General features: G+C 37.3%; 1 protein-coding gene across 1 annotated transcript; it reads left to right on the plus strand.

Moving 5' to 3' along the window:
• The first annotated feature begins 10,414 nt into the window (after positions 1-10,414).
• LOC143556481 (large ribosomal subunit protein uL14x/uL14z/uL14y-like) lies at positions 10,415-12,318 on the plus strand. The gene is made up of 3 exons (XM_077045785.1): positions 10,415-10,718; positions 11,907-11,948; positions 12,139-12,318. The coding sequence occupies exons 1-3, from the start codon at positions 10,598-10,600 to the stop codon at positions 12,219-12,221; spliced, it is 246 nt and encodes an 81-aa protein (XP_076901900.1). The 5' UTR covers positions 10,415-10,597; the 3' UTR covers positions 12,222-12,318.
• Positions 12,319-22,343: the final 10,025 nt, after the last annotated feature.

Below are 22,343 nucleotides of genomic sequence, written 5' to 3' on the forward strand. Positions count from 1 at the left end.
GTTAGCTTAGACGGGTCACAACCTTTGAAGGTTCTGTAGTTGCGACCACCTCGGCCTCTTTTTCCCTCATTCATCTTCACAGAACGGTCGTCGCTTAATGCCTCATTCTTAGTCTCAGTGTCCTTCTTACTACTCTCCCTAGTCTTGTCAACAGTCTTAGTACGGCTTTCAGTAGACTTGTCTGATTAGAGATTCTTCACTGCAGCAGCAACAGCTTGAGTAATCGCAGCTTAGATAGCAGGATTGAGTTGATACTCTTCCTCTCTCACAATCATGCTTCGTTTTTCACTAGGCTCAGTAATCGGTTCCTCACAGGGTACTTGGTTAACACATGGCCTACCACGGCGTCCCTTGCGTCCTCCTTGCCCAGTGGTCTTAGTACAAGCCATTCGAATTCTAAAGGAAAAACACAAACATCGTCACGTGAATAACAATTTAGCACAAGGATAGTAAGGCTGCAGGTAATGACAGTGGCCAGCTGGGATTAGCTGCTCAGGTTACTTTCCGTGTCCTATACACTTCCTTTCATGAGTCTACTTGTGCTCGGTTCTACTTAAAACAGTCAGATAGTGAAACATTTCAGTTACAAACAAGCAATTCTATCACTAACAATTTATATAACTTTCTTTACTTATCCCTACGTTACACGTATGGAAATTCATGTAGTAAGCTTGCTTTAGTGACACATGGCATTCTCTGACTGACATCTTCTTTCCTTCTTCTTTACGTCCCATTCTCTGTTCGAGTCTAAGCATGTAGGATGCTTATTCTCTCGAACTTATGCTCTGATACCAACCTGTAAGGCCCCTGAGCCCGGGTGCCCCACTTTCACGTCCGAAGATACGTATTTATGATTATGTTTAAGAATTCTACATGTCTCATTCTACATGCATGCGTGCATACTAAAAGTCAGCTACGCTGAGTGAGTTCTAGTTAATTAACATACATTACATTCACTTACTTACTAATATGCGTCCGAAGATACGTATTAATACTTACTTGTTCATCTATTATTCAAACATACATACATTCATGCTTTTTACTGACTACATACCTCGGATATTATATGGGTCCGGTCCCTACATACCTTGGATATTATAAGGGTCCAGTCCCTACATACCTCGGAATTTATAAGGATCCGACGTCCTACATACCTTGGATATTATCAGGGTGCAGTCCTTACATACCTTGGATATTATAAGGGTCCAGTCCCTACGTACCTCGGTTATTATTAGGGCCCGGCGCCCTCTAACATGCCATACAATTCTACTTCGTTACCTTGCCTTTCTACTTCCTTTAATCATAACTAATATAAAAACTATGTGTATACTAGTTAATCAATCCATATCATTCACATTCGTACGCAAACATATATCTAATATACACTTACCATTTAAGGTAAGTGTATTAATCTAACACATTGTAGTATGCACACAGCCCCGAAAACATAATACATAAAAGAGGCTAGAACTCACCTGGATCCTGTTACGTTCACCGTTAATAGTAATTTCCTTCCTGAGTTGTGCGCAGCTAACTGTTTAATAATGCACACGTATTAATCCTCTATAATCTCTTATCATCCATTTCTTAAGTTAACGGGGTTAACTTTTAAGTTAACGGAACCGACATGTAACCTTTTTTAACCGTTCATATTAATTTATTATACTTGGCCTTATCTTATTAATGAACCGTGTTTATTAGTTCGTGTTCTCTACATTTATTATTATCGTATTTATATTTATTATTATATTAGTTCATCACTAATCGTTTTTATTATTATTATTATTATTATTTATATTTGTAAGTTATCCTTCGTTCGTACACTCCTTTTAATTTCTCTATTTATAACGAACTCTTACATTTAAGTATTTCCAAACGGGTCCCATAAATCATCGGTTTAGCATAAGACGGGTTACGGGTTCTTGATGAGTCGAGTCTCGGATTCAGGTTTCGTTTACTGGTTCACACCCCTAGAATCATATTTAATAGTAACTTATTATACTTATATATCTATTAAAGATTTATTATTACTATTACATCATTATTGTTATTTTACATTATTATTATTATTATTATTATTATTATTATAAACACCCACCCAACCTCTTTCTTATCTTCACCATCCCCCCCCCCCCTCTCTCTCTCTCTTAATCCGATTCCCGGCCACCGACACCCTACCTGCAGGAATTCATGGTGACGAGCAGACGGAAGAAGGTTGCAGGAAACTGTAATCTGGGGTTGAGTTTCAAGGTTTCAAGTCAAGTTTCTTCTTCTTCTTTCTTTTCTTAACCACGGCCACCACCGCCGCCACTCCGGTCTCCGGCGACCTCCGCTCACAAACAAATCGCATGCCAACGGCTCGCGTGTGATGCGATTGGAAATCTGGAAACTGAGTCGCATGAAATGCGATTGGACCATGTCGCACGAGATGCGATTTGACCGCGTCGCACGAGATGCGAACTTCTTTTCTGAAAACCCTTGCCGGAACTCGAACCCAGGTCGCGACATGGGCCACTGGTGAGCGTATACCAGTGTTGGAGATCCGAGAAACAGTTGGGTCCATCGCTTGGTTCGAGTCGTTTGGGATCCGGGTTCCGAGCACGCCTGCCGTTCGCGGAGACGGGCTCCGCCTTACCGGAACTCATCTGACCTTTATTATTGTCTTTATTATTTAATTTCTTTTGGCCAAATCTTATTACCCTTATTAGTTATTGTTTATTTGATTCAGTTTTAACCTCGTTTATATCGGTTTCGCCTTTCGTGTTTACCTTTCGAGTTCGTCGTGTTCATCTTACAAGCTCGTAAGATCATTTGTTATTAAATCCAATATAGAAACGAGATGAGAAAGGGAATGAATATTAATTATAAACATCCCTTAAATATTGATAACCATATCTTGGACAAATGGAATTGGATTTGGAATGTTTGGTGAAGGAGATTTTTGTTACGTGTATGTGTGATGACAATGATTGGAGAAAGATGATAAAATAATGAGGATTTAGGGTTTAAATAGGTAAAGCCCAAAGGCTTTTAGATTCAAATCACCCTCAAGTCCATTAATCCCCCTTTTTTTTTAAATCTTATCCAATTTCTACATGTTATTTAATTAATCTAACGACATCACACGACACTGTAACTAAAATAAACTTGAAATATATTTTATTTATTTATTACTGAAACAAGGGCTTTACAAAATCAAGTGACTTAACCAACTGGACTATTGATTATTGTTGTAACATAAACAGAAACATGAATATTTTAAACATAATGTTAACTTCATCTTTTTCATCTCTAACAATAAAACCCTAAGTTTCTAATTCCTACAATTGGTTTCCTGCTTGATCAATCTAGTTTAGGGGTTTTATTAGTTGCTTCAAAACAATGAAAAACCATATAAAATTTACCCGGAAAAGTGATGGTTTGATGATGAACACAAGCTCGCCGAAAACTAACTTTGATGATTGATTGATGATTATAGAGGATATGTGAGTGTATTATAAGATAGTGAGCGAGTTTAGTTCGATGCTAGGATTGTATTTATACATGTAATTGGAGTGTAGGCTCGCTAAATGGTCATTAATAAGTTTCTCATAAAATCCGGCGGTTCATCGGGGATTATTTCACGGATTATGACGTTATAAATCAATTAATATGTTGATCAAGGTTCGATAATGATGTCTAAGTTCGTTATACTAATCAACTGGGTCAATGGGCAAGGATTAAGGCTGTTAATATGGTTGTCGGAGTTTCCAACGTCGCCGACGTTTGTTTTAGTTAATTAGGCACGTTATTGTCGTTGATTTAGGGTCGTTAATAAAGTCTAACGTCGTTACGAACAATTAATTGAATTAAAAACGATGTTGAACGGGTTTAACATAATCGCCGCCGCCGGGTTCCGGCCTTCGCCGGAAAAACGCGCTGGAAAGACTGCTGAGGAAGAAGATAGATTATAATTTTATTAAATTTACATTCTGGCCCTTAATCTTTCAAGATATCTTGAAAACATAATTTAAATTATAAATACAATAATAACCTTGTACTTTCAATTGTTTTATAAATGAAATAAAACTAATATATTTGGATGGTTTTCAAATTATACCCGACTAGTTTCTGTATCATTTTAAATAACAACTTTAAATCCTAGAGTTTTCATTAATTGATCAAAAAAGAAATAATAAAGAACAAATGATAAACGTAATTTCTCGTAACCATTATAATATTGATGAACGAGTAACGAAACTGTATCGAAACGACTAAACACGTCTGATTAACGAGTTCAATACGTAAGGCAATGACGAATGTATCGTAAATACATGCAACGAAAATTAATTAGTAATAATTTATAAAAACCAAAAATTCGAAATGGGTCAAATTTTTGGGTTTGAAAAGTAACGAATGTTACACATGAGGTCATGGGTTCGAAATCCGTATCATACAATAATATATTTTTCAAAATTTTATAAAGTCTTACGGGTCATGGGTTATAATAGGAAAACAGGTCATGAGTCATAATATAATAGAAAATATTGACATCACATCTATTTGGAATTCTATGTGGAATGCCTAGTTAAATGTCATGTGAACAACTTGTCTTACTTTAATAGTATAGTTATGAGAATAATGACAATTAAATATAATTTTGGATTTATACTTGAAGAGAAAAATCACATTTATATATGTTAAGTCAAGAAATAAAACACAATTACTATTTTAGTGGAGTTGGTAAGCACATTTGGTTTGAAACATGAGGTCTTGGGTTTGAAACTCATATCACACAATAATATATTTTTTAAAATTTTATAAAGCCTTACAGGTCATGAGTTATAATAGGAAAATGTGTCATGATTCATAATATAATAGGAAATAGTGACATGACATCTATTTGACATCCTATTTGAAGTGTCTAGTTAAATGTCATGTGGACAACTTGTGTTGCTTTAATAGTATAGTTAGATTAGATTATATTAGATTAGCTTAGATTAGATTATATGTTGTTTCGTATCTAAAAAAAATGTATAAATGAAATAAAATAATAAAAATACTTATATATCAAAATATTTTCTTTACCAAAATAAAAAAATTTGCAATGGCGATGGCGGTGGTGACGGTAGCGACGGTGGTGGTGGCGATAATGGTGGTGGTAGGGTGGCGGTGACGGTGGTGGCGGCGGTGGTAGTCATGCGGCAGCAGTGACAATGGCTTGGTGGTTACGACGACGTTGGTGGTGGAAGTGGTGGAGGTAGCGCTGGTGGTAAGGTAATGATGGCGGTGATAGTGGTGGCGACGGCAGCGGTGGTGGCGACGGCGACTGTGACGGTCAGGTGGTAGTGGTGGCGATGGTAGTGGTGGTATTGTTGTTGTTGTCAAGTGGTGTTGTTAAGAAAAATAAGGTGAAAAAAGAATGAAATGAAAAAAAAATGGGGGTAAAAAGAAATGGTTTTGATGGAATGGGATTCCACGTGTAATGAGTGATTCCATTCTATGAGCAACCAAACACCACTTTTTTATTCCCACGTAATCAATCATTTCATTCCCTGTATCATTACTGCATACCAAACGTCGCCTTAGTTTTAAAAACAATTAGTCGAATTTTCTTTAGTTTCCGTATGATTCGACCTGTTTCGGTAATGGACTTTTGCACTCGGTGTATCATACAAAAGAAATATAGTTGTGGTATGCACAAAAGTATTCGACACTTTTTTTATAGTGACCAGAAACCATAAAATGTTTTAAGTTTTCTACGTATGAGTGCCGAAATCTTTATTTATCAACAAGTAACACGTGGTATGATTATGAATTATGTCCAGTCATTAAAATCCAACGACCAACCATAATATTTTTTGAGCGACAAATGAATAAAGCCTAGCTATTCAGGACAATGCAATGACAAAAGACGATCTCATACGCCTGTGATCGCATACAACAATGAGCAGCCCGAGCCCACTGGCCACTATCTTTTGTTTCAAGAAAATTCATCGGTCATCACCCGAAGAGCCATTACAGTACAACTCGGTTGAAATAGACTTGAGAACTTGTGTTATCCGACCAGAATATCACTTCCTTTTTAATGTCACTCTAGATAAAGGCTGAAAGACCAACAATAATGCTAAATAACTATTTAAAGAAGGTTTATTGAATTTTAATAAACCCTATTGATTGGTATTGACCGATAATAATCCATATTCATTTTATCACCACTATCGGTCCCAAATTTAAAAAAGTTGCCCCTCAACGGTCCACCGTTAAAAAACACTTAAGGCGCTATACTTTTTCCGAATTTCAAACTAATGTTTTAGAACTTTTGATCGAAAAGAGGATACGAGTCAACTGACGTAAAACTTAGCTCAAAACGGTGTTCCAAACGACTTGATTTTTGTTAATTGTAAGTTCAAACACCCGAATTGAAGCATCGTTTCGTTGTTTTTGAGCATCGTTTTGAACGAACTTTTGCATCAATCGACTCGTATCCTCCTTCCGATCAAAATCCCTAAAATCTTAGTTTGAAATTCGGAAAAAAGTATAACGTCGTTAAGTCATTTTTAACGGGAGATCATTGAAGGCCAACCTTTTAAAATTTGGAACAGCCAGTGACAATAAAATGAATATGTATTATTATCGGCCAATACCAGTGAATATGGATTATTAAAATCCAATAAACATTTAAATAAATAGAATGTTTTATTAAAAATGTTGTACACAAAATGTTGTTGTACACGTGGAGAGAAAGTAAAAGCCTGCCTACATGTTCGTAGTCAAAAGCTTGAAAAAAAGTACAAAAACTGAACGATAATTTGACGAGTTCTCAAGAAGTCAAGAGTTTAGTATATCCTTATTATATAGGATTTTCATATTAAATATTTGATAAGATTAATTTTTAATATAATAAGATGTTATAACCTGCTTAAGAGTTATCTGAGTTTGGTGATATCTTTACCTGTGAATTCAGGTCAAATACGTGAGAAGCCTTCATTTACAAATAAGCAATCTGATGGCTTGAGAGAATGGTTGTTTTACATTTTTCGTTTTTAATATTTATTTTTTGGATTTTAATTTTATTTATTGTAAGAAAGTTAATAATATATTTAGGGTTTGATGATGAAAAGGTTCCATAAATAAATGATATGCTATAACCCGTTTAAAAGTTATCTGGATTTTGTGACCCATAACCAGCTTATGTTTTTACTATAAAATTGTTTATTAATTATAAATAATATTTTTTTTAAATTGGATATTAAACTTTAGTATATCACTATTTTATAATATTTTCATATCAAATAGCTGGTAAGATTAATTTTTAATTTAATGAGATGTTATAACCCGTTTAAGAGTTATCTGATTTTGGTAAGACCCATACCCATGAATTTGGGTTAAATCAATGAGAGACTTCCATTTAAAAATTAAGTAATCTGGTGGCTTCCATAAAAGGGAGAGCGACCACATCACGACACGTAGGATTTTAGGGGTTTCGTTTATATCTATTATAGATTTTTTATTTGTTAGAATTTTTTTAAAACTACAACAAAATGCCTATGTAGATTTGAGAAAACAAAATTTAAGCGCGTAAGCATCACTCTATAGATGACAATTTAACCCAACCCTGTTTCTGACCGGCAAAAAACATCTAGATTTGATCTCCTTTTTGATCTTGGTGATGGAAGTCACTTGGCAAGTAACTCAACAATATGCCTCATGTAATTTTAGTTCAATCTTAAATGAAGTTATGAAACTAAGATGAAATTTCAAATAAATTGTGAATCTTAAAACCTCAAATCTAGTAATGCTCGCTAGATAGTGGCGGAGAGCTTTCAAAAAAGACGAGTTTATGGTAATAATGTAGGACACAAAATTATTTTTTATTAAAAAATAAATAAATATAACGATACTCTCGTTATGCAAATAAAATATCGTAGTACAATGTCATATACAAAAAAGAATGGAGAAATAAAGATAAAGTACAATTTATATAAATATAATGATTTAAGCCGATGTTTTTGATGAAATCTTCAACATAAACTTCTTGACTTGAGTAGTCCGCTCGTTGAGTATTTTCACCCTCGTCTTACTTTTCCTTGTAATTATAGATTCTTGTACTTGATCTGACTCCATTGACTATAACAATGGATGAACAAAAAATAAATATTGAGCGTTGGTTGAAGCACGTATTCAATACGCTTCCCTTAAAACAACTTTTGGGTCTCTACGAAAGACTATGTCTGTCTCCCAGGATACAACAACCGAAACAATCTATGTACCGTCGGAGATAGTTCTCGCACCTGAGATTGCGCTAGGTAAATGGTGTTCTTGAAAAGGAATAGAGAAGAATAAGACGATGATGGAATCAAGTAGAGAGTGCTTCTCTCTATAGATTCCTAACATACGAGTCTTCAAATGTTCTTATTTGTCCAAATAACATGTCTTGCATATTTTCTCTACTCATGTCTTCTAGTCTTTATCAAATAAGGCACATTTTAATCTTCTTTGACCAAACCATACATCCTAAACCTGGGCGTGCAAAACGAATTATATGCTTAATCTAGTATGGTACTACGGTGGATTGTGTTGATTTGAATACGAATGGATGTGGCAACACAAAACTATAGTGGGGTGAATAGATTTTCTTTAGTTTTATCTTGTTTAAGAATGTTAATGACTTTGTCAATATCTTTTCACAACATTTTAGTAAATGCGATAAGTAAAGAGCTTTATGGATAGTGATGACACAGCCAAATCAAGGCCGGTCCTTGGGGGTGGCAGGGTGGTCGATGGCCACAGGCCCGACACCCCGTTAGGCCCGAATTTTTTTTTTGAAAAATTTTTTTTTATATATTTTTATTAAAAACAATATGTATATTTAATGTTTAAACAAAATTATATAACTACTAGCTTGGTTTAGTGGTAGGTGTGTATTATTCACAACCAAGAGGTTATGTGTTCTAGCCTCACTTGAGACATGTTTAATTCTTTTTTTATACAAAAGTTTTTTACACAATCTAAATTATAACCAAATTTGCCTATATAAAAATTAAACTGTTTAAACCCAACAAAATACTCCTTTTAGTTAAGGCCCAAACAAATTTTCGCCTTCGACCCAAAAGTTTTTTTGCTTTCTCGGACCCGGCCCTGAGCCAAATTATACAAGGTACATGCTAACTAATCCACTGTTGTTCTTTTTATAATATTCTGATATAGAGTTTTCTTCACTACACGAATATTTAAATGTTAGTGAATAGGGATCACAAATTACACATTCACTGTTCTAAGTAAGTAATCATCTTTTTCAACACAATATATTTAGATAAAGTGTCTTTATAAATCTTCAATAGTTCTGTCGAATTAGTGAACCTCTCCTAAACACTATGTCAATATAGTGTTTTCTCTCGACTATTGTAACTAAGATAGAATTCATAATCCAAACACAACACAACAATAACATTAAATATGAAGACAATATTTCCCTTATGATCGTCAATTCAATCACTGTAACAAACTTTAGCAATACCTCTCAATATCACAAGAATGAATAAGAAATCATTTAACTTGTGCTCTTTGTGTTCTCTTTGATTTGATCTTGATCTTATATTGTCTTTAATGCTTGAAAAATGTTTGTAAATTAAGAGCTATCTTGAATTTATATGTATTTTGTATAGCAAATAGGTGAGTAATAAGGTTACACAAGACTTCTACTTATAACCTAACATATTAAAATTACTTCTATATTTTTTGGCCGGTATGCAACTGGCTTTGCGTGTTTGCTTACCAGGCAGTCCCACACCTTTCTTTTCCACATCAAGTATCTACCATTAGCTAGAGGTGCACAAATCGGGTTTTTCTAATACTACCATAATCGAGTTCGAGTATGACCGGATATTGAAAAATCAGGTATTGGCCATACCCGGGTCGAGTTCATGTCCATGTATTTTCTCTAAAAACCACACCCTATGCGTCGGGTATGGAGCCGGATATTCCAAAACCGGTTATTTGAATACCCTCTTTACGGGTACTTAAAAAAACCTTATTTTCGGGTATAGATTGTTTTTTTTTTTTAAACGAGATGCACTTTTTGGTTATTTTTCGAACATATAGATTGGGTATTTGAAACACCCAATTTCATGTGTTACCGGGTACAAATCGGGTACAGTTCCAGATACGGGCTCAGTTAGTAAAAGGTTGTTTTTTACACCTATAATGGCATTAGCTATTTAGCCATAAGAAGGCCCAAACAATTGGTATGAATCTGAATACCCAGCCCAGCCCAAACCTCCCCATACCCTAAGGTAACCATCAATATAAAACCCTAATCCCCAAATCACTCCGCCTCCAACAACAACTTCAACCATGTCCAAGCGAGGTTCCAATCACACCAAACCCTAATTCATTTCCACTAATTTCACCATCTCAATGCACTAATCAACTGTTTATTGATTGTTAATCAGGTCGCGGTGGTTCCGCCGGTAACAAGTTTCGTATGTCACTAGGTCTTCCGGTGGCTGCAACGGTCAACTGCGCCGACAACACCGGCGCGAAGAACCTGTACATCATCTCAGTGAAATGAATCAAAGGTCGGCTTAACCGGCTTCCGTCGGCTTGCGTCGGAGATATGGTTATGGCTACGGTTAAGAAAGGGAAGCCGGATCTCAGGAAGAAGGTTATGCCAGCTGTCATCGTTCGTCAGCGCAAGCCGTGGCGCCGAAAGGACGGCGTGTTTATGTACTTTGAAGGTATTAATTAATTTTTATGTATTTATAATTAATTGTAGATATATTTTATTAATTAATTAATTTTGTAAATAGCATAGTGGTATTTTATAACTTTATATATTAATTAATTATTATTCTTACTTTTATTAACCCTACACTTTATATATATTATAAAAATTATATAAATATATTTTTTATCATGCTCATGAGCCTGCTTGAGCTCGATAAGTGAATCTTGGGATTGGGATCGGTCTTGTTTATCAAACAAGATTTTTTAGGCTCGGGCTTCTTTAAGTTTGGCTCAATTGAGATTTTTATATGAGCTGAACTTGAGTACGTTCGTGAGCGGATCGGTATGTTTGCACTCTTGGTATATGATAAGATTTACTATAAAGTTTACATTTACAAAAAAATAGTTATCTTGTTAATGTTGTTAGTAACTGAAACTTATACATTATTTTCTATATCTTCTGCTATTGTTGATTGGTAACTTTAACATGGTAAAAATGTTGAATTTTCTAATGGCAACTTCAGAGTTTGAACTGGTCTTTGTTATTGTGCTGCTTTTAAATATGGAATTGATGGTCGCATGAAGGGGGTTTGAAGGTTGAGAATGAACTGGGTTCAAAGAGGACGTGTCTAGAAACCATCTTGTTGCCACAGTGCAACACTTTTTCCTGCTAGCTAATTTGTAAGGCTTGTTGTGTTTTCACAGTTGAGTTTGTGTGTTTGTAGTGGATATTGTAATTGTTTTTATGGTTCAGTTTCACACCAGTATACACGCTTGATTGTGGATTAGCATGCTGGGCTTTGCAGATTACCTACTGGAAAAGGTGTTGGTTGCATTGTCGTATCGGGATGGTTTCTAGACTTGTTTTTTTCTAACCCTATCATTGGCAGCCTTCAGGCTTTCTTCGTCAGCCATCATCAGTTCTGTGTTTGACAACACAACTATAATGAAGACGTGCAAACTTTGAAACGGCTGTTGGAGGGGGGGGGGGATTTAGCTTTTTTTTAACTTTCTTAAAATTGATAAGAAACAATATTTTATAAAGAGGTGAATGAGCTCGGTTATTACTTAAAAGATACCCTTTTTAAGTAAACAAGTGTTGCTTTAGAATATTCAATTGATTTTCTGTACAATGACTATTAATTTTTATGTGCACGATGATATAACAAGTCATATATTCTTCATATTTTATTGTGCAGATAACGCCGGAGTTATCGTTAATCCCAAGGGAGAAATGAAAGGTAAGTTTTATTTAACTACTGCATTATCCTGTCAATTTCGGTTGTCGTTATCAAATGGACTGTCAATTAAGTTGAAGTCACTTTATGTTTATATGTATAGCTTACCGCTTGTTTAGCCAATTTTCTTGAAAGTAATTGATTGTTATCGTATGAAAGTTTGATTCAAGTTGGAGCTTGTTTGTTTAAATAGGTTCTGCAATTACTGGACCAATTGGAAAGGAATGCGCTGATTTGTGGCCTAGAATTGCAAGCGCTGCCAATGCAATTGTTTAGGAACTGGTTTGGAGTTTTGGTTACTGGTGCACCTTCTCTTTTGTTTTATTTTGACTGAATATTTGATGTTTTGTTATGTTGAGAGTTTTGGTAGAAATGGAACTTCAGTGGTTGGTTATCTTATTATTATATGTTTTTGGTGCAATGAAGTTAGATTTCAGTTTTGTGTTATTATATTATTCAATCAAATGTTACTTAAAAGATTTGTACTTATTCGTGGTCTTTTTAGGCGAGCAATGGGTAAAACCAGAACTGAACAATAAGTGGAACCCAGGCTCAAAACAGAGATTGATTTAGTAGATTGAGCCTGCGCTTTTCTGTTGACATGAGTCGTCGGCCGACGTCGGGTTTTCAATTTGCGAAAAAAAATATATTTCCGTTAAGTACTGTATGAATCAGGATTTACATAACTCTTGGAGTCCCTGTTGGTGGGTGTCATTTTGATGCTTGATATAGCAACCAAAAAAGATATGCCAAACCGTAAACACAGATACTGCTGGTTAAAATCAATCCTGGTACCGCTGTTATTTGGTTTGAATTTGTTTGTTTCATCACGACACCTGTTAGAACGTTGATGAAATCATAAAAATGAATGCTTGTTATATTTTATCATAAAAATGAATGCTTGTTATAACGTCGATGAATGCTTGTTATATTAAAAAAGCGAACGTATTAGGATTTGCTCTTTCTTCATAAGTTAATAAAAAAAATATACAAAAATTGTAGAAATAGAACTCGCTTTTAAGAAAAAAAATAACTAAAGATATCTGAAAGTTAATTTTACCGTCCATAAATCATAACCACGCAAAATACCATAGATTCTAATCAGGTTTTTTCAATACCTGGAACCGGGTAGGAACCAGACATTTTCTAAATGGGCATTTTTTTGGAACCGGTTCTTGACATGAACCGCTAGGAACCGGACCTGACCCGGTAGACTATATGGGTACCTTCTGGAACTGGGTAGTGTAGGACGGTTCCGATTCCTACTCGAAAACCGGTTAAATAATTAAAGTTAGTTTTTGACTGTTGGAATCGATTCCAAAGGCTATGCTAACGCTTTTGGAACGTTGGAAACCGGTTTTTGACCATATACACACACCCACATTCTATCATGAACCGTCTTCATGTTGTAGCGAAATATTGTACCATCTCCACCCAATTCGGCTTTGGTCCGATTCGGGAATTTCTTTTAGCGCCTTGCAGAACTTTCTATCGATATGTTTTCTTAAAGTTGAGTTAGAGTCTTGCTTCAAAAAAGTGCCACAATATTTGCAACGGGCCTTAAGTTCCCTGTTTTGCAACTCAACCAAATCCCAATTGGCCCACTTGGGTTGCAATTATGCGTGACGACCCTTTTAACCTCCCGGTCGTTGAGCACACCGACCGGGTCCATAAAAACGGATGAAAAAGGCACCTTCTTGCCTTTCGGTTTGGTTGCGCTTGCCATAACTAGTGGTGGTGAGAGTGTCAGAGTGGAAAAATTGGAGGTGTAAATGAGACTATTTTTTGGTGTTTTTTTTGCGTTCGTTAATGTGTTTTGAGTTGGTTAATCAACCATTCAAGCCAACACCTATTTATACTGAGTTAGAAAGGTTAAAAACCGGTTCCAACGACTATCCAACAGTCAAAAACCGGTTTCAACAGCTTTATTACCTTTGGAAGAGGTTCCACGGTAACATTTCATCAGCTCAACAGTAATACCTGGTGGAACTGGTTATTCTGGGTAGGAACTGACTTCTGAAGGGGTGGAATCGGGTAGGGATTCCGGGTATAAACGGGTTTGGACTGGGTATTGGGCTCACCGGGTACGACTTGGAACCGGTTTCGGGCAGGTTCCACCGGGCCGGGTCCGGAACCGGTTTTGTTTTTTTCACCTCTACCATAGATTCAATTGGTTCCGTTGGGCTGGGCCGGCACGGGCTTTTTGGTTGGGTTTCTAGAGTGTGTCTAAAATTTGCACATCCTAGGGCCTAGTCCTTTCTCATTCAATCCAAAATAAGCCCCCTTAGAATATGATTACATAATTTTCTTTCATTATTCCTCGTAACCGATAACAATATTTTTATCTTTAGAGATTTTGGCTGTGGACAAAGTGAGAAACAATTACAATGAGCTAGGTAGAGATTGGTTTTGGTAATGCCAAACATACACCGGATGTTAAAATGTTGTCTCGGCTTTATGATCACTCCTGACTCATTAAGTGTTTCAACGAAACGTGTTGTATGTGTATTCATGATGCCTCTATCATAGTTGGTCCTAAAACACAATGTTTTAATAGAATAACTTATGATGGGTGTAGTAGAGAAGACTCAAAAGTGAAGTGAAATGTAAAACTGTTGGTAAAACAAGTAAACCATTGTTGGCCTACGTTGAGCGTTTACAAACAATAATTCTAAACAAGCATCAACGTTGGTCAACGTCGCTCTGACGCAGGAAAACCATTTAAGGTTATTAAAAGACAAAAATGACTTCAGTTTTAGGATCTCTAGAATATTTGATCTTTTTGACTCTGGCCTTGGGGCTTTCTAGAAGATTTAAAACACTTGGAAAACCCATAATCACTCTTAAATTTTATATAGAAACATCAAAATACAAGATTGGATTATGTTTGAGAATGAGCAGGTTCATGATTTAAATGAATATTAGCAACGTTCTTCTTGTCCTTATGATTTTCTTTTTAAAATTGTTGCAGTTGTTCTTATCAGCATACTTAACAAGTATCAACGCTCATGTTCTCGTTATATAATGTTAAAAGAATAAACTACACTTTATTTGTTTAAACACAAAAGGACATAGAATGATGGATCAAAATTACTTTTTTTTAAATTATATACATAGATGTTAACCCAAATTAATAACAAAGGTTTGAAAATGAGTGGTTGCAAGCTGCATAATTATTGGTTATGTGCAAGTTGTGATGAGATGAATAGAAAATGATGAGCCATATGTTTTCAACATAATCGTCATTACATGGTCACTTTCATTTCTTTATTCATAAATATCATGCCAAAAAAAGGTTTACACAAGTTGTCTAAAAATGGACCAGCAAATTCCCCCCTTTCGTTTATTTAATATCATGCCAGATGCAAATTTGTCTAATCCTGTGATATTATATCTATAAGTCTATAACTCGTTGCGGCGGAAACAACTGTTGGAAAATATGATGAATGGATATTTAGTGGTTTTATTATATGTGACTCTTCAAGTGGTTAATATTTATGTCATTTTATTAGAGGTTTAATGTCTAATATTAAGTCTATAATTAATAAGAGACTTTTCATCTATGCATGGCTCTATATACACGAGTTTTCTTGTGTCTCATTAAAAAGAAGAATAAGAATTCTTGGAGTAGTGAGAAAACTTGAATACCTCATATTTAGGAACCTATATAGAGGAGCACTCTCTACTCGCTTCCAACGCCATCTTATTCTTCCCTACTTCTTTTCAATAACACCACTTTACCTAATGCAATCTCAGGTGCGAGTGCCATCTCAGGCAGTACACACACTGTTCCGGTTGTTGTACCCCAGGAGACAGATGAACTCTTTAGTAGAGACTTGAAATTTATTTTAAGGGAAGCGTATTGAATACGTGCCTTAATATATATATATATATATATATATATATATATATATTGTTTTGTTCATCCTTTTGTTGCAGTCAATGGAGTTAGCCACACCAAGGAAACTAAGACGAATATGAATATGGATGTGACATTCGTCAATTTCGGGTCTTGTTTGTATTTGTTTATTATGTAAACCGACCCGATTTCAAGTGGTTAATATTTATGTCACTTTATTAGAGGTTTAATGTCTAATATTAAGTCTATAATTAATAAGAGACTTTTCATTTATGCATGGCTCTATATACACGAGTTTTCTTGTGTCTCATTAAAAAGAAGAATAAGAATTCTTGGAGTAGTGAGAAAACTTGAATACCTCATATTTAGGAACCTATGTAGAGGAGCACTCTCTACTCGCTTCCAACGCCATCTTATTCTTCCCTACTTCTTTTCAATAACACCACTTTACCTAATGCAATCTCAGGTGCAAGTGCCATCTCAGGCAGTAAACACACTGTTCCGGTTGTTGTACCCCAGGAGACAGATGAACTCTTTAGTAGAGACTTGAAATTTATTTTAAGGGAAACGTATTGAATACGTGCCTTAATATATATATATATATATATTGTTTTGTTCATCCTTTTGTTGCAGTCAATGGAGTTAGCCACACCAAGGAAACTAAGACGAATATGAATATGGATGTGACATTCGTCAATTTCGGGTCTTGTTTGTATTTGTTTATTATGTAAACCGACCCGATTTGTAAACCGAAGCTTATGTTATAATCAAAATGATGGATTTATGTTACAATATTGTTTCACACTTGTTGGGTCTTGAAAACATCCTATTTTTATTTTTATTTTTATTGATTTATTTATTTATTTTGTTGTTTTGTGTTTTTGTCTTGATCCATTTTACATGAAAACTCTTGTCTCACACCCATATTTGACCACCAACATTACCCTATATATACACCACCTTTCCTCTTCATTTTCCCTTGCTACAACTCCAAAAAAAAAAAAAAAAAACTCTCTCAAACATTAAGGATTAAAGATTATCTTCTTAAGTGTTCTTGAAGGTTTTTAGTCTTTCATCTTAATTAGTTTATGTAGCCTTATTAATACTTGTTTATGGTTGTGCAACATACATATAATATACCCCTTGTTTACCTTTGGTAGTTACTTCTCCGATTCCGGTCGGTGAGGTTTCGGACCTCATAAGGCAAGGCTTCATGGAGGACTTCGTGTCCTTGATATATATACATCTATATAACTTGTTCATACATATTAATCTTGCTTATTTTAGTTTGTTGGTCATGTTTACAAGTTCCATGGTTATGAGTTTTTAAGAGTCTATGCTTCGGTTTAACCGTAAATAGCTCTAAACTGTAACACCCCGACCAAAGGCGGATTATACATCGGGGCGCCACATATTGTTTCATTACTCGTGACACTATTGGGTGTCAATATTTAATAAATACATTCATTCGCGCACGCGCAAAGTAGACAAGATATAAACCAACATAAATTAATATATTATAAGGCAAAATATTCGAACAACAATAACTTGTCTTGATACATTTTAATCTAGGTCCAAAATAAAGAAAACTTCCTACGTGTCCACAAGCTCCAAAACAGCTACTGCAAACCTGAACATGTGTTAAAATAAACGTCAAACACTTGCGTGTTGGTGAGAAATCAAGTTTAATACAATACATAGATATTAATAAATCTGCGCGCAACATGTGTATGTCTGGGTTTCGACAAGGGTGTAATCAGATCGGGACCAATTCTAAGAGACAAGACTGCCAGTGCTCACAATTGAGCTCACAAACAAGACAAACTGTGCATGTGTATACAAAAGAGAAAATCATAAACGATAGTTCTCCCGTGTTCATCTAATGGTACCATGAAAACTGCGGAATAGACCGAACAAAGCGGTTAATGATCCACACATACAAATAAACAGCCAAGTCTACGTCCTCAACACATGGGATACTGCGCGACTAAAGTTCATAAACAAGTTTAAGACTCTAAGTTTGTATGAACACATGAACATCCCAAAACATTAAAAGCAAAAAGGGATTAGGTACGAGATTACTCACTTGATAAACGATGCGGTGTAAGATAAAGCAAGAACCAACTTTAAACAAGCACAAGTTAACCTATAAATAAGATTATTGTTTTAATGATCTGTTTTAAGTCTTGATTATAAGTTAGCATAATTAATAAGTAACTTAAACAAATTATTATATATATATATATTACCGGAAAGGCAAGGCAGAACGGAGAGGACGACGGAGGCAGAGAGGAGGCGGCAGAGAGAGCAAGGAGCAAGAGAGAATAAGAGAGATTAAGTGTTTTGTGTGTGTAGTGTTAGGAAAAATAATACTATTATTATTTATAGAGAAACCCTAGGAGACATAAATCCAGAAAAAGGGGAAAAGGTCTTTAACAGGATCAAGCAAAAGATATCAAAAAGCATAAGAATCCAAAAGCAAAAGATATGGAAAGATATGGCAGCTGCAGAGGCAAGATAAAGCTGTCAGGGAACAGTAAAAAGGCATGGGCGGGTCAGATAAAGGTACAGGTCAAGCATGGAAAAGCAGATCTCAAAAGATAATGTCAGTCACTTTTTCTACCAACCAATGGGGTTGGTACGCATGCTGCGCCGAAAGTAACTATTCAGACATTAGATAGGTTAGGTCAACAGCTCAGAAGATAAGACAACACAAAAGCATACAGGCTGGATAAAACAGAAGACTAGACTAAAGGGTCAAGCACGAGAAGGCTGAGTGCGCGAGCGCGAAGGCTGGCACAACAAACCTTAGCGTGCTGCGGGAAGAATCACAAATCCTTAGCGCACTGCGGGAAGGATCACAAATCCTTAGCGCACTGCGGGAAGGATCACAAATCCTTAGCGCGCTGCGTGAAGAACCTAGAATTCTAAGCGCATCGCGGGAAGAACATTCTTAGCGCGCTGCGAGAAGAGTTCTCTTCAGGCATCGCAGGAACAAGGTCTTCACGCAGGCTTCCATGAAAGGAGTCTGGCGCGTGGAGCTGCGCAGACAACCTTAGGCGGGAAGGAACAAAGGACAAGCAAAGAGTTAGAGGGAAACAAGGCGGAAAGAGAGGAGAGGGACGGAACGGCGGAAAGAAAGAGAGAGAGAGGCGGGAAGGAAAATACATTATTATTATTAAAAATAAAATATAAGTATAAATAAATACTAAATCATAAAAGAAAGAGATCGGGTCAGAGAAACGGGTACCTGGGTCGGGTCGGATCAGGGCAGATGTCACAGTCTCCCCTACTTTAAGAAATTTCGTCCCGAAATTTATCTCGAAGTAGGTTGCGCAGAGAACAGGTGCGGGTACTTGATCTTCATTTGATCTTCCCTTTCCCATGTAAACTCGGCTCCGCGCTTGGACTCCCAGCGAACTTTCACGATAGGGATACGACTGCGCTTGGTTTGCTTAACCTCGCGATCCATAATCTCAACAGGCTTCTCAACGAAATGCATAGTTTCATCAACTTGAACTTCATCAAGTGGAATGTGAAGGTTCTCGTCAGCTAAACACTTCTTGAGATTGGATACATGGAACGTTGGATGCACATTACTGAGCGCGGGCGGCAGGTCAAGTCTGTAGGCAACTTTTCCTACACGCGCGAGAATCTTGAATGGACCAACATAACGAGGAGCAAGCTTACCCTTCTTCCCAAAGCGGACAACACCTTTCCAAGGCGACACTTTGAGGAGAACAAGATCACCAACTTGAAATTCGAGAGGCTTCCGCCTACGATCTGCGTAACTCTTCTGTCGGCTTCTGGCAGTCAGCAGATGATCACGGATCTTGGCGATTTTATCGGTTGTCTCTTGAACAAGTTCGGGTCCTGTGATTTGAGTTTCACCCACTTCGCTCCAACAAATCGGGGAGCGGCATTTACGACCGTAAAGTGCTTCAAATGGGGCCATACCGATACTGGAATGATAGCTGTTGTTATAAGAGAACTCGATCAAAGGCAGGTGTGAATCCCAATTACCTCCAAAATCAAGAACACAAGATCGGAGCATATCCTCAAGAGTTTGGATAGTTCGCTCAGACTGACCGTCAGTCTGAGGATGATATGCCGTACTCATGTCCAAGCGAGTTCCTAGCGCAGATTGGAGAGATTTCCAAAAGCGAGATATAAAACGGCCATCGCGATCGGATATGATGCTCAAAGGAGTACCATGGCGGCAGACAATTTCCTTGACATAAAGCTGCGCGAGATGCTCAACACGGTAGTTTTCACGAATGGGCAGAAAGTGAGCAGACTTAGTCAATCGATCCACTATTACCCAAATGCTGTCATGTTTGCTTGCTGTCAAAGGTAACTTGGTAATAAAGTCCATCGCTACACATTCCCATTTCCATTTAGGAATTTCAGGTTGTTCGAGCAAACCAGATGGGCGTTGGTGTTCAGCTTTTACTTTAGAACAAGTCAGGCATTTAGCTACGAACACAGCAATATCCTTCTTCATACCGGGCCACCAATAAGTTATGCGCAAATCCTTGTACATCTTATCAGCGCCAGGATGAATAGAATACCGAGATTTATGCGCTTCACTCAGGATATCAGCGCGAAGATTCTCATCAAAGGGAATCCAGATGCGATTGAGATAGCAGAGAATTCCACTCAGATTAGGGACAAAATGCGCTTCCGCGCCACACGCTAACTCGGCGCGAAGGCTACCATTACTGATGGATGCGCGCTGCGCGTCACGAATGCGCGATTCAAGGTTGCTTTGGATCGGCGCAAAGTGAAGCTGCGTGCGCGGCAAGATACAGTTAAGCTGGCAGGGTTTTCGGCTGAGCGCATCGGCTACCACATTAGCCTTACCAGGATGATACCGGATCTCACAATCGTAATCGCTGATGAGTTCGTTCCATCGGCGTTGCCTCATGTTAAGTTCCTTTTGATCAAAGATATGCTGAAGGCTTTTATGGTCAGTGTAGAGGATACACTTAGTACCATAAAGGTAGTGTCTCCAGATCTTCAAGGCAAAAACAACTGCACCAAGTTCGAGGTCGTGAGTTGTATAATTCTTTTCATGAACCTTGAGTTGTCTTGATGCGTAAGCGATAACCTTGCCTCGTTGCATAAGAACACAACCGAGACCTTGGTTGGAGGCATCGCAGTACACGACAAAATCATCATTACCCTCAGGTAGCGCAAGAACAGGAGCTTCACACAATAATCGCTTGAGCGTTAGAAAGGCTTCTTCTTGCTTCGAGCCCCAAATATACGGTTTACCTTTGTGCGTTAGAGCTGTTAAAGGCGAAGCGATCTTTGAGAAGTTCGAAATAAATCGCCGGTAGTAACCAGCTAAGCCCAGAAAGGAACGGATCTCAGAAGGAGAGGACGGCGTAATCCAGTTCTTGATTGCTTCAATCTTGGATGGGTCGACATGAATACCCATCTTGTTTACAACATGACCAAGAAACTGTACTTCATCAGACCAGAATTCACACTTGGAAAGCTTAGCATAGAGTTGCTCAGCTTTAAGCTTTTGCAATACCAATCGGAGATGTTGCTCGTGCTCGGCCTTGGTCTTAGAATACACCAGAACATCATCGATAAACACAATCACGAATTTATCCAAGAAAGGCCTACACACCCGATTCATTAGATCCATGAAAACGGCGGGTGCGTTGGTCAAACCGAAGGACATGACCAAGAATTCAAAATGGCCATAACGAGTTCGAAAAGCAGTCTTCGGAACATCTTCATCGCGGATGCGCAACTGGTGATAGCCAGAGCGGAGATCGATCTTCGAGAAACAAGAGGCACCTTGGAGTTGATCAAAGAGGTCGTCAATACGTGGTAAGGGATAACGGTTCTTAATGGTGAGTTTGTTCAACTCGCGGTAATCAATACACATGCGAAACGATCCATCTTTCTTTTTAACGAACAACACCGGAGCACCCCAGGGCGAAGAGCTAGGGCGAATGAATCCTTTAGCAGTCAACTCCTGAAGTTGGCTTGCCAATTCTTGCATCTCAGCGGGTGCAAGACGATAAGGAGATTTAGCTACGGGGGAAGCACCAGGGACAAGATCAATACGGAACTCGACTTCACGAGCGGGAGGGATACCAGGAAGATCATCAGGAAAAACTTCAGGGAAATCACGCACGACAGGGATATCGCGAAGCTTCTTTCCTTCATCGGGTTTAACCACATGGGCTAGAAATGCAATACACTTCTTCCGCATGAGTCTTTGGGCTTCGGCGCAAGACATAAGCTTAAGACCACTGGAGGGTTTTTCGCCGTAGATGTGAAGATCACCATTCTCTCGAGGTATGCGAATCAATTTCTTGGCGCAAATAACTTCGGCGCGATTCTTCGAAAGCCAGTCCATACCAATGATAACATCAAAGCTTCCAAGAGGCATGGGGATGAGGTCGATCAGGAAATCGTTTTCGTTAAGGTTAAGCGTGCAATCTTTAATCACTGAGTTTATTAAAATAGTTTCACCATTAGCCAATTCAACTGAAAAATCCTCTTTTAAATCGCTG

This window comes from Bidens hawaiensis, unplaced genomic scaffold (genome assembly GCF_021521415.1).
Source record: "Bidens hawaiensis isolate Kalapana, Puna unplaced genomic scaffold, B.hawaiensis_p1.1 tig00018577_1, whole genome shotgun sequence".
Taxonomy (NCBI): domain Eukaryota; kingdom Viridiplantae; phylum Streptophyta; class Magnoliopsida; order Asterales; family Asteraceae; genus Bidens; species Bidens hawaiensis.